The sequence below is a fragment of the Diospyros lotus genome, chromosome 8, assembly GCF_014633365.1.
Source record: "Diospyros lotus cultivar Yz01 chromosome 8, ASM1463336v1, whole genome shotgun sequence".
Classification (NCBI taxonomy): Eukaryota; Viridiplantae; Streptophyta; class Magnoliopsida; order Ericales; family Ebenaceae; genus Diospyros; species Diospyros lotus.
Window position 1 is genome coordinate 3,655,538 of NC_068345.1, and position 14,299 is coordinate 3,669,836.

The 14,299-nt window shown below is 36.6% G+C and overlaps 1 protein-coding gene across 3 annotated transcripts in view; it reads right to left on the reverse strand.

Annotated features, from left to right (window-relative positions):
* The window catches only part of LOC127807440 (histone-lysine N-methyltransferase ASHH1), a 65,177-nt gene that overhangs the window by 36,352 nt on the left and 14,526 nt on the right, over nt 1–14,299 (reverse strand). For all 3 annotated transcript variants that reach the window (XM_052345281.1, XM_052345280.1, XM_052345279.1), the window contains 4 exons: nt 11,700–11,786; nt 11,188–11,272; nt 11,013–11,106; nt 10,704–10,902 (listed from right to left, as the gene is read on the reverse strand). In XM_052345281.1, coding sequence (XP_052201241.1) covers nt 10,704–10,902; nt 11,013–11,106; nt 11,188–11,272; nt 11,700–11,786 — 465 coding nt within the window. The remainder of the gene's footprint in view (nt 1–10,703; nt 10,903–11,012; nt 11,107–11,187; nt 11,273–11,699; nt 11,787–14,299) is intronic.

A 14,299-nucleotide genomic window follows, 5' to 3' on the forward strand; every position in this document is an offset into this window, starting at 1 on the left:
AATCCATGTCCTTTGTTAACTTGCTAACTGACAGCAAGTTACACTTCAAATTTGGCACATATAGGACAAATTTAAGTTGCAAACCAAATACACAAACATTCCCTTGCCCCATAACTAAGGACATAGCACCATCTTCCATTAATACTGTCAATTCCTTATCTCTAGGCTGAAATTGCTCAAATATGGTTGTAGACCCAATCATATGGTCAGATGCACTAGTGTCTATAATCCAATAACTTCCATTCATCTTTCTAGATAATAAGGAATATTTCAAATTACATTTTTGGGCCATAGATCCTGAGGGATTAGATGCTGAGACATCTAAATCTTTTGCAAGATGGGTACCATTCAATAGCTTTTGTAGGAATTCCACCGGTTCAATAGTTAGATTCAAACTCATACCTTTTTTAGGTGTAGAAGCAATTGTTGTTGTATAAGATGGCCTTTCTTTCTCTCTTTTATTTTTGGGCTTCCTATGTAATTTCTAAAAAGTATCCTTTGTGTGATAGGGCTTATTACAATGTTCACACCACTATTTGTCTCTAGGATTGTCTTCTCTTTTGGTTGTAGCAAGGGCAGAACTTGCACTTGGTTCTGTTGCTGTGAGCATCACTCTTTTCCTGCTTTCTTCTCTTCTAACCTCTGCAAATACTTCTCGGAGGGATGGAAGTGGTTTGGTGCCGAGTAGGCGGCCATGGACCTCATCTAAATCAAAATTGAGTTCTTGTAGAAAGTCAAAAATCCTTTCTTTCTCCAGCATCTTTCAGCTATTAGTAGAGCACTCCCAACTTGGATCATAGAAAAAATCCATCTCCTGCCATAACTCCATCAAGTTATTGTAATATTCCGTCACACCAAGATTACCTTGTTTAGTGGTTCTAATGACTGATCTGATCTCAAAACATCGGGTTGTGTTTTCAAGATCAGAATAGATCTCTTGGACAACATCCCACACCTCCTTGGCAGTCTTGTAGAAGAGATAGGTTCGACCAATCTTTGGCTCCATTGAGTTTATGAGCCAAGCCATAATTATTGAATTCTCTGCCTCCCATCTTTGATATTCACTCGTATCCTTTGGTGGAGTTGACACAACTCCTGATAGATAGCCAAATTTACCCTTGCCATTGATTACCAACATAACAGATTAAAACTATTCCTGGAAATTTCTTCCATTCAATCTGTGTTGTGTAATCTGCAAGGTGTGGCTATCCATTCATTCTCAGGGTTTGAAGCGGCCATGATATCTGAATATTCTGGCTAGGTTAAACCAAGCTCTAATACCATGAACAAAATAGGTTTGAACTGAGTTTAGGGGACAAATCAAACTCATAGTATGTATTGACTGTAGAACCTATATTTGTACAGCCATGATGCTACGTTACCAATCCTAATTTACAGGAGATAGTGTACAATCCAAGTTTGAGTAGGATACAAAGTTAAATTAGATATGGTACAGAATTTAAAACCAAGATAGCATATCTCCTATAATTTTTCCTATATTTCCGGAACCTTCTCTTCCTTATCCTTTCAATCTTTACGCACTGCTTATCTCCATCTTTTATTCAATCAGCACACGTCTATCACTGAATCTTCCTGCTGCCACATCCTTATCATTAGCTAGCTTACCTAGCTTAACATTCGGACTCTCCAACAGTAATCAAGAACAACCAATCTATCCGTCCAAGCCCAACACATGCTTATAAGGCCCAGCCCTCAAAAGTTACTTAAATTTGTGAGATGAAAAAATGCAGCAGCTTTGGAGAGTGCATATTGAATAAAGCTCATTTAGCTGTATATGTAACAGGCAAGTTCGAAATTTTCTTTCAATCATTCAGTTTATAGGAAGTGGAATCTCTTTTAATCCTTCAGCAAATTGCACAATCACAAATAAGAACTGGACCTTCTCGTTGCCACAAATTCCTGATGGGAAATCCCAAACAACAGAGAGATATCAGAGATGGGGACCACCTGTTTGCTGGATTATCAGTCAAATACTTGAACCAGACAGCTTCTCAGTAATCCATAAATATCTGCTCAACAATTTTAACGTAAGAAACTAAAGATGTTTGATTATAATTACTTAAATGGAAGTTATAATATTTCATTTTATTCCCTGTTCTTGATTAACAGATAAAATTTCATTTATTCTTGTTGAATGTATTTAAATCATAGCAAAGCATTTTAGTTCTTCTATGGTCATATCTCCTATAGTAAGGTTGTTATATCCAATGTCATGTCTAAGGATTTCCCACCAAGTTTTCTTGGGTTTTCCTTTATCTCTCTTGCTAAAAACTTCTTCCTCTCTATCCACTCTCCTTTTAAGTGCATCTATTAGCATTTTCTCACAATGTCTAAACTATCATAATTGCATTGTGCACATCTTATCTTCATTAGGCACCACTCCAACCTTATTCCAAATAATCTCATTTTTAATTCTCGTCTCTTGTATGGCCAAACATCCACCACAGCATCTCAGCTACATTCATATTTTACACCTGTTTATACTTAGCGCCCAACATTCTGCACCACGCAACAAAAGTGGTCTTATAGCCTTCAAATAAGATATCCCTCTTAGCTTGGCATCAAGGCTTGTGAGGATGATTCCTTTTTCTTGGTGAACAGGTGAAAATTTCATTTATTCTTGTTGAAGGTATTTAAATAGTATGCAAACATTTTAGCGCTCAACTTATTCTACAATACCTTAATCCTATATGGTCAAGGTAAAAACACGGATCCTATTTGTCTATATTAAAGGCATATCCTTTTTTCTGGTAAGTAAATTATCTGTGTTTGTCTCCATGTAGTCATTCCTCAGCTCATGAAGTTATACCCTTCTTGAAAGACTCCGTGTCTTTCCGGTGCCCTCAGCCTGATTCACAATTCTTAACAATAAACACACATAAAGACATGTGACAATAACAACCACAAGTCTTGATCCCACTAAATGGGATTGGCTAAAACACACATAAAGACAAATATATAAAGCAAGAAACATCCCTTGTGCCTCATAGAATGCCATGCATGCCCAGGCCGAAAACTATAATCAAGGACACACGGAACAATAGAGTAAAGCCCAACAGGTGAAGTTAAAGTCAGTCAGTACTTTCAGCTATGCATTTCACTGGGACGGCCAAAGGTTAAGACCTAACTAAACAGGAGATACATGGACAGTAAAATGTCATGCTAAAGCAGTTTAATTCATGACAGTTAGGTTAGCAAATACTGCACAACATGAGCAAGATGAATGCCCAAGTGCCATGTTTGGCAGTCCAACAAGAAAGACCAGATGCTCATTGATTCCCTCCACCATCCATTCCAGCCAAGCCAGGTTGAACCGTGGAAGCAGAATACTATGGTGAACTAAGTTCTAGCATAAACCTTTTTTCACATGTTAACTAGTTGTCTCAATTAATTAAAAGTTAAAAAAATGCTGTGACTTGTTGACTGACAGTTAAAGGGTTTGATATTTACCAGGACAAGCACACCATAAAATTGCTCATCTGTGCCTCTATATCCTCAATGAAATAGAATTTTGACTAAGTCAATGGTCTGGATTAAGTAAATATCTTCCACTAGCAATAAAGTTCCTATTAGCCAAATTGGTCATAGTTCTGGAAGTATCTACTTTGCAAGAATCTATAACCAACAAGCCCAAGTTTCAGCTATGGTTGCTTCACGGTATTGCATAAAGGTGTTTGGTGCCCATGGTGGCATAAAAGTGCAGTGGGTTCTAGTTAGCATTAGTTGTACTTTACCAGAATAGAAAACATCATCAAATGAAAGAACTAGAGTGTCATATGATTGACATGACCAGGTAGGGATTGCTTATTTTGGGAATAAACTCCACTTGGGTATGAAGCACATGGATCTCAGGTTATAACATGGAATGAAGGATATTTCCAAATCCATTTTCTCTACAAACAAGGAAACTATAAGCAATGAACAATAAATCATATGGAGAGTGTTGGAAATCCGAGATGATGAGATAACAAGCTATCTTATGATAAAGATAGCTTATGGAAGAGACTCGGCCACATGGAGCTAGTTGAAGATAAGGATAAAGAAGATTGAAGTCCCAAGAGATTAAGAGCTCCTAGATAATAGGAGAAATTATAGGAGCTGATATTATAAGAGATAATATGCAACAAATAATAAAGATAATGTACTCTAGTTAGCCTATCTTTAAGTAGTCGTATATCTGTACAATAATTAAGTTTAGTTAGGATTCTATCTCTTGTACAATAGGGTTAGCAACATAGAGTAAATCTACATAAATAGGCAGTCTTGCATGAATACAATTTAATTGAGTTTGGTTGTTTCTTTCAACTCGATTCTTCTAGAAGCTACAATCCAGGGTTGACTAGGGTTTGTTCATGGTATCAGAGATTGATTGATCCAAGCCTGAAATTTCTGCAATCATGAATGACTCAAACAAGGAGAGTGGAGTCCACACAACTACCGAGTCTTCCAACCCACGAACAACAATTCTTCCAGGCGCTTCCTTATCCACCGAGAGCCACACCTTGCAGATTACACAACACCGACTAAATGGCAGGAACTTCCAGGAGTGGTTCCAATCAATTGCTTTGGTAATCAAGGGCAAAGGTAAGTATGGACATCTGTCAGGGGAAGTTACTGCACCATCCAAAGATGTTGTCGATTATCAAAGATGGGAGGCTGAGGACTCCATCATCATGGCGTGGCTAATCAATTCAATGGAGCAAAAGATTGGTCGAACTTACCTCTTCTACAAGATTGCTAAGGAAGTGTGGGATGCAGTCTAAGAAATATATTCGGATCTCGAAAACACAGCTCAGTGTTTTGAGATTAGATCGGCTATTCGAAACACTAAACAAGGTAATTCTAATGTGACTGAATACTATAATACATTGCTTGAACTATGGCAGGAGATGGATCTATTTTATGATCCAAATTGGGAGTGCAAAGCAAACAGCTTGAAATACAGCAAAATGTTGGAAAAAGAAAGGGTTTTTGACTTTCTTCATGGCCTTGATGAAGTGCATGGTCGACTTCTTGGCACCAAACCCCTTCCTTCACTTAGAGAGGTCTTTGCGGAAGTAAGAAGAGAAGAAAGTAGAAAAAGGGTAATGCTCACAACCACCGATTCTCATAGAAGCTCAGCCTTCGCAACAACAAAAAGGGAAGAATTTTCAAGGGATAAACCATGGTGCGAGCATTGCAACAAGCCCTTTCACACCAAAGATACTTGCTGGAAGTTATATGGGAAACTAGCAAATTGGAAGCCAAGGGGTAAGAGAGAAAAAGAGAGGCCAGCCTACACAACTTCAGTTGCAGCAACACCTCCACTCAAGAAAGGTATGCAGTTGAACCTATCTACTGAACAAGTGTTGTTCCTGCAAAGATTATTGCAGGATACTCACCTTGGGAAAGAAACCGACAATACAGCCACTACTGCTACAACATTCTCGATCCAAAGAGGTAATCTAATATACTCCCTAACCTCTAGAAAACCTAGTAGAAAGTGTTGGATTATAGATACGGGTGCCTCTAACCACATGACAAGATCAGCCGAAATTTTTTAGCAATTTCAGTCTCATTGGCAACCAAGGGACAAGGAGTTAACAGTGTTGTTGGCTGATGGTAGCACCTCTGCTGTTATGGGGGAAGGAGATATAAGTATTGGTGGTTTAAAACTGAAAACAGTTTTATATGTTCCAAATTTGAAGTGCAACCTATTATCTGTTAGCAAGCTTACTCAAGATATGGATTGCATTGTAACCTTTCTACACTCTCATTGTATTTTTCAGGACCGGTCCTCGGGGAAGATGATTGGCAGTGCTGAGGAAAAGGATGTGCTCTATTGGCTTTCAGAAAATAAGGCTTCCCTTGATCAGTTCACTCATAGTCTCTCTCTTTCGGTTACTTCTAATTCTGATATCTTGTTATGGCATAGAAGGCTTGGTCACCCCAGTTTTTCATATCTGAAACGTTTGTACCCAGATTTATTTTTCAATAAAGAGAGCTTAGTTCTTCAATGTGAGAAATGCATCCTTGCCAAGCAAACACACAGCACTTATCAATCTCATCCATATACTCCTTCTAAACCATTTTACCTAATTCATAGTGATATTTGGGGCCCAGCAAGAATTTCAAACTCGACTGGTGCCTGATGGTTTATCACTTTCATCGATGATCATACAAGAGTGTGTTAGGTGTATTTTATGAAAGAAAAATCTGAAGTCAATACCATTTTTCAAAGTTTCCATAAATTGATTCAAAACATGTTTCAATCCTCCATTTGCATTCTTAAAACTGATAATAGCAGAGAATATTTTTCTCACCCCTTAACCCAATACCTTACCACTCATGGGATTTTTCATCAAAGCACTTGCCCCTATACTCCTCAACAAAATGGGATAACTGAAAGGAAAAATCGCCATTTACTTGAAGTGGCTAGATCTTTAATGCTTATTAGTTCTACTCCAAATAGGTATTGGGGAGAGGCGGTCCTCACAGCCTCTTATTTGATCAATAGGCTTCCATCCAAGGTCCTAAACTACCAAACCCCCTTGAATCATCTAGTATCCTTCTACCCTCATGTCCGCATCATAAACTCTCTTCCACCCAAAGTCTTTGGCTGCACTATATTTGTCTATCAAAACACTCCTCGCCATCACAAACTTGACCCAAAAGCCCTTAAATGCATATTTGTTGGCTATTCCCCTACCCAAAAAGGCTACAAATGTTATTGTCCCTTATCACAAAAATTCTTTGTTTCTTGTGATGTGACATTTGTTGAGAATGAGTTCTACTATTCTAGTGACTTGGTACAAAGAGAGGAAACTCATTGGGATCCCACAATCTCACATCTCTTCCCTCCTTTGTGTCAAAATCCTAACCTTGATGCCGCTCATCACCCACAATCTGTTCCTATTGAATCAACCAACATTGAATCTTCTAGTATGCCTGCCCATCAACAAGATGAGTCAATGGTGACTGATTCAGGAGGGGAAGTCTGCCTAAAAAAGGCCATAGAAGAAAAAGGCATAAAAGTTTATTCAAGAAGACCCAAAAATCCTAATCCTCAACTCAGCCAATCGTTAGAACTAGAGGAAGGTCCAACAATTGAGGGGAATGCCACAAGTCATAATGATCTAGATATCCCCATTGCTATCCGAAAAAGGGTAAGGTCATGTGTAAAGTACCTCATCTCAAATTACATGTCATACTCCAAATTATCCTCACAATTCAAGGCATTCACCACGACTGTTGATGAGGTGACGATACCTCGAAATATTTATGAGGCCCTGAAAGACCCAAAGTGGAAGGAAGCTGTTAAAGAAGAAATGAAAGCCCTTGTTGAAAATCACACATGGGATATGGTTGAAATTCCCAAAGATAAGAAGGTTGTAGGCTGCAAATGGGTGTTCACTATCAAATATAGATCAGATGGAAGCATAGATAGGTATAAGGCAAGGTTAGTGGCCCAAGGATACTCTCAAACCTATGGGATAGACTACGAAGAAACATTTTCCCCTGTAGCTAAATTAAATTCCATGAGAGTATTACTATCTATTGCTATAAATCTTGATTGGGAATTGTTTCAGCTTGATATAAAAAATGCTTTTCTCAATGGGGAATTAGAAGAAGAGGTATACACGAGGATTCCACCTGGGTTTGAAGAAGGGAAAGTTGGCAAGGTATGTAAGTTACAGAAATCTCTCTATGGGCTAAAGCAATCTCCAAGGGCATAGTTCAAAAAATTCAGCACTACACTCACTAAGTTTGGCTATACATAGGGAGAAGCAGATCATACTCTCTTTACTAAGTGTTCAAATGGAAAGAGATGCATCATCATTGTGTATGTAGATAATATCATCATCACAGGTGACAACACTCAGGAAATTGCAACACTCAAACGGAGGTTAAAGGAGGAATTTGAAGTTAAAGATCTTGGAACTATGAAATATTTCTTGGGAATGGAAGTGGCCAAAAGCAAGGAAGGTATCCTGATTTCACAAAGAAAGTACACCTTGGATCTCCTTAAGGATACAGGTATGCTAGGTTGCAAACCAAGGTACACACCTCTAGAAAGAAATTGAAAGTATCTTGTAAAAGATGATGATCCTACAATTGATAAAGAAAGGTATCAAAGGCTAGTTGGAAGACTGATTTATCTCTCTCTCACTCGTCCTGATATTGCCTATGCAGTGAGCATCATGAGCCAGTTTATGCACTCAACAACATTTAGAGGCAGCATATCATATTTTGAGATACCTAAAGCGGACACCAGGAAAAGGGTTATTGTTTAAGAAGGGTAATGAACGAGGGGCTAAATGCTTTGTTGATGCAGATTGGGCAAGGTTTGTGATTGATAGCCAATCAACCTCAGGTTTTTGCACCAAGCTATGGGGAAATCTAGTAACATGGAGGAGTAAGAAACAGACAGTGGTGGCAAGAAGCAGTGCAAAGGCAGAGTTTAGGGCAATTGCCCAGGGTATTTGTGAGCTTATTTGGCTAGTGAGACTGATGGAAGACATGAGAATGCCCCTAAAATTTCCAACATACCTTTACAGTGATAGCAAATCAGCCATAAGTATCATCAATAATCCTATACAGCATGACAGGATGAAACACGTTCGGATCGATAGAAGCTTCATATAGAGGGAAATTGAAGAGGGAGGAATTAAATTGACCTACATTCCTACAGAAACTCAAGAAGCAGATATTCTTACAAAGGCAATGTCAAGACTAGGGTTTGAGATACTGATTAGCAAGCTGGGAATGAGAGATATCTATTCACCAGCTTGAGGGGGGTGTTGGAAATCCAAGATGATGAGATAACAAGCTATCTTATGATAAAGATAGCTTATGGAAGAGACTCGGCCACATGGAGCTAACTGAAGATAAGGATAAAGAAGATTGAAGTCCCAAGAGATTAAGGAAGAGCTCCTAGATAATAGGAGAAATTATAGGAGCTGATATTATAAGAGATAATATGTAACAAATAATAAAGATAATGTACTCTAGTTAGCCTATCTTTAAGTAGTTGTATATCTGTACAATAATTAAGTTTAGTTAGAATTCTATCTCTTGTACAATAGGGTTAGCAACATAGAGTAAATCTGCATAAATAGGCAGTCTCGCATGAATACAATTTAATTGAGTTTGGTTGTTTCTTCCAACTCAGTTCTTCTAGAAGCTGCAGTCCAAGGTTGATTAGGGTTTGTTCAGAGAGTTCAATTTGGATTACACAAGGGAGAAAGTCTAGAGAAATATTCTTTTCAAGGAAAAGCCTCAGCCAACATGGAAACTCCACAATGCGCTCACTCTTCTGTTATGCACCCTTACATATCCATCTAGATGTTTGACACAGAGTAAAACAGTCTAGAGAGGATAGGAAAATCAATGATAATCATCCACAGACAAGGAATATCATCTTCTTCAATTCTCAAATGAAGCTTGAATATGATTAAGCATTCAATCAACAACTTTAAATTACCAAATTTAACCTAGAATTGCTGAAATGGTATGATGCTTTGATGTCTACTTACAAAAAGAAGGAACTATACTATAACAATGTTATTTAGTCACTTCAGTTGTTCTCCAACCTAGATATTTTAAGTAAAAAAATTTCAATGAACATCGTGAGCTTTCTGTGTTTCCATGATGCAACATGGTGGTTGAAGCACATATAAATTTGTTTCACTTAGGCTCCATTTGTTTTATATTTTAAATTGAAAAATAATTTTCGTATAAGAATATTTTATACAAGAAAATAATTTGTCAATTTTCTGGTGTTTGGCTTGTACATTAAAAAATTCAATAAAAAATAAATCTACCCTCAAATGCATACAAATGCTATTTTTGCATTTGTATCAATTGTATATAAAATATAAACATCAAAACAATTTATTTTACATATTATTTGGAAAAATATTGTTGCTTACAAAAAATTTCGTGTAAATTATTTTATATAGAAATATTTTCATCTTATTTTTAAATAAAAATTTTATTTAGAAAATGTAAAACAGTAGAAGATCTAACATTTTGTATGTGTGATTCTTTGTTAAAATAGTGAAGCTGGCTTATCAAAAAAAATTTGGTAAGTCATTTTTAACATTTTGAGGTAAAATGTTTTAGCTTAAAAAATATTTCCTCATTTTTTGCTATCCAAATGCTAGAAAATAAGTAATATTTTACTTAAAAACAAACAGAACCCTAGACCCTAGTTTTAGGAGATTTCACATGGCCTTCTAAGCTTAATATACTAGCCAAGGATCCCTTTCAAGTGTCTAAACATTCTCGGATCACTTCTACCACATGTGGATCATAAATCAGAGAAACTTCACGATGTTACCTGGACAAATAATTACATGCAAATGACTAAAAAATGAATACATAGATAAATGATAAGTGGAAGCTTTAGAGCAAGTCATTAGAGAAGGTTAAGTAGAAGCTGAAGATCTCATAGGAAGATTGATTCTAAAAGCTCAACTGCTGTATCTGTCAACCAAATATTCTGATACCGTCAGTACTGCAGCTTGTATTCAGTGACAAAACAAACTAATTGGCTGGGCTTTTATATAATCATCTGCATTTTAACAGCTTGCGTAGGATTCATTACAAGTTCTAGTGAAGCAAGACCCATTAGGAGACTGTATGTCACATAAGTGTTGAATGTATCTTCAAATTGAGACTTGGAAACATTTTGAACTTACCAGGAAAGCAGGGGACTTTGCCCCAAGAAATTTGGAACAGTTGGGTGCCCCACACAGACAGCGAACATTTGCACCACCATACCATTCAAAATTGTAATCATATGCCAATTCAGTTCCAACTGAAATATCTTGCTTTGCAAATATACCAACCCTTATTTCCCCCAAAACTGTCCACTTCCTTGTCTCACAATTTGGTTGGCTGCAAGACCAAAGGCAACATATCAATGCCAGCTGAAGGCAACCAGACTTTAAGGCACACAATTCCATTTGTAATCCTTTGATCCCTCACTATAAGTTTAGGTGACTTACCATGAGTGGTTTATGAACCTAGCAAAGCTTCCCTTTTTAGTCGCATCTATAAAATAATTGGCATTAAGAGAAATGATGTATGCATCCTTGAGACCTGCATCAAACCACAGGAAGAAGCTTGGATTGGTATCCAAAAACCATAACAGAACATGCCTCTCATAAATCTACATCCTACCTTGGGCTTCGTAAGCTTGGGACCTTTTCACTGCTTCATCCAATGATATTACTTCGCCACAATATTCAATAATGAACTTCCCAGCCTAATTTATCAGAGGAGTACCACAGACAGTTACAAAAAAATTGACCACAGGCCGATATATAATAATGTAAAAAACAAATTGCAGAATTATGATGTCAATCACTGATATCTAATAGAACTCTCTCAGAAAATTTGAACTTCATTAGAAACAGCTGTTGCCATGCATTATTTAAGTAGTAACTGATATAAAATACAAAATGGAGTCCAACTCTCTCAAATGATTTGAACTCTTCATTAGAAACATCTGTTGCCATGCCCATGCATTATATAAGTTGTAACTGATATAAAATATAAAATGGAGTCCAGAACGCGAATTGTATGTGCGGACACTGAGCAGATAAATTAAGGCAGCTTAACCTGAAAAAGGTAAACCTCAAATGTTCTGAATATGTGTGTGTGTGTGTGTGTGTGTAAGCAGCTTTAATTACCTTAATATGCTCATCAGCTAAAAGGCCCCATCCTCGTCCTTCAGTCTTAAATAGCTTTGTTTTAGCAAATTCACATTTCTGGAACCTCTGTAGATAAAGAATGATGACATGTCAAAGCAAATGGAGTCTTAGAAGTCCCATGGAAAAAATCAGATAGTTATTCTGAATTTTGCATTGTCACATAGAAAATCTATGGTTAGAAGTTAGCATTCAATACAGGCTTTAAAGGTAAAGACCAACCAATATTTTCTTGAGAGCTATCAAATTAAGGGTAAATTACAACTACATCCCTTCTGGTTTAGGTCAGATTTACAGACACTCCTTATTGTTTAATTTTATTATTTTGGGTCCCTGTGGTTTTCTTTCAACCAACTCCTTTCTCGTCTAGAGCTCAACAGTGTTAAGTTCTAAATTATCTCTCTATACCTTTCGCTGTTGTCATATCCTCTCTGTGTCTGCAACCCCCCCCCCCCCCCCCTAAAAAAAATAAAAATAAAATAAAAAATTCATCAATCTCATCTATTAATGGGGGATACAAAGAGAGAGATGGACGGAACCAATAAAGAGATTAAGAGAGAAGAGAAATAGAAGAGCATATAAAGAAGAATAGACAAAGAAAGAGGAAGATAAACACTGGAAAAAATGGGGAAATCAAATGGAACAAAGAGAGAGACTATTGAGAGTAAAAATGATAACATAAAAAATAAAGTTAAAACACTTTATCTAACAGATTAAGCTTTTAGCTAAGACAGTGGTTCACAATTTAATATGGTATCAGAACACGCAAAGTTCCTGAGCTCAAACCTCATCACTAACCAATATTTAAATAGCTACATAGTAAAGCTTAGCCACATGTGTGGGGGCGTGCTAAGAGTAAACATGATAATGTAAATGATAAAATTAACCCTTTAGTTAACAGCTTAAGCTTTTAGATGAGATAGTAGTTAACAATTTAACAAAACCATTGGGATATTGATGGTTGTCTACACTCTATAGAAACGCCAAACCTGAGAAGAAAAAGGGAGAAATCAAATGGAACACTAGATAAAGTCATTGGCAAAATCATGGTTGGCTGCTGAAATACAAAATCTCTTTCCTCATTACAGAAAAATCAAATCCACAAAACTCAAAACTTTCTTTGTTAAAACTCCCCCATTCTTCTTCTATTACCAAAATCAAATCCCCAAGAAATAATACGGCCAAGATTTTTTCTTTTAATAGTGTAACCCCATAAGGCCATGGCCACTTTGCTACTCTCCACTTCTACTTAATTTCTCCTTTTTTTTTGGGTTGATACCCTCCTCTTTCTCTAGATTTTGCACTGTATCTTTCTGCTTTTTTATGTGACATTTTTTCGTTAAGGTTCTTTAGATTCTGATTCACTCATAATAATTAACGACTTTATTTTTTCCTTCGGTGAAAGTTGCAGAGAATGATAAGTTAGATATATATATACATATATAGAGAGAGAGAGAGAATTTACAGCTTACAAAAACAATGCAGTTTAGGAAAATTTGATAATGCTGTTGGGCTCCAAACTAATGGAAGGAGTTGATGCAAAAACAAACCAAAGGACCAACAAAATTAAACTACAGGAGGTGCCTGTAAAATTGACCTAAACCACGGGAATCTAGTTGCAATTTACATTAAAATTAACCGGTAGGGCCTTAAAGCAACTGGTGAGTTTGATATCAACAATGACACAAGTTTGCTGAAAAACACACCATCTAGCAAGCATTATCTTATTAATCTTATAACTAAATAACAGAAACACAACCTCATGTTGATTTTTAACCTTTAATTCTTTCTCTGGTGAAAGTAGTAATTAGAAGATTTAATTCTTTCCCAGTAAAAATACAATTTCCAAGAAATAGTTCTCATCATGTTGTTGGAAAACTTTACATCAAAGCTTTCTAGTTGAATAAAAGTCTTACAGACAACATAAAATCTTTATGAGAACAGCACAACAAAAACCAAAGGACAATGATGCAACATGTTCCGTATAATCAACACAACCAAAATGCAACAGTACATGATTATACATACCATGCATCTAGGCAAAGCAAATCCAAAACCTCATAGCATTAAGCTCAAAAGGCCAAGGTCTATAATGCCATAAATGGGGAAATAGATTCCAGAATCTCCCAATAAGGCAGATATATCATCAATAAAGCAAGTTTTTTCAGCCTTGAGATAAAAAGGTCCTTCTGGAGTTTTGCTTGTTTTTTTCCCAAGCCAAAAGAATAATTACAAGTATATTGGTTCTACAGGGAAGCCCTATGTTTTAGTCAAATATACAAGTGAAGCCCAGACAAAATATTGCAAGATTGTTGAAGGTTTATCTAATGTAACATGGTGGCCAATGTACAGCATTTATTGTTTGGAGATCTAGGGCATTCACACAAAACTACCCATTCTACTAGACATGCTCGCATTCAGACAGTGCAACATCAAAATCCAACATTTGAAATAATGTGCTCCCTTTCATACAACAACAACAACAACATATTTAGCCTTTATCCCACTATGTGGGGTCGGCTACATGAATTCTAGACTTCCATTTATTTCTATCTTTTGTCATATCCTCATTTAGATCCATA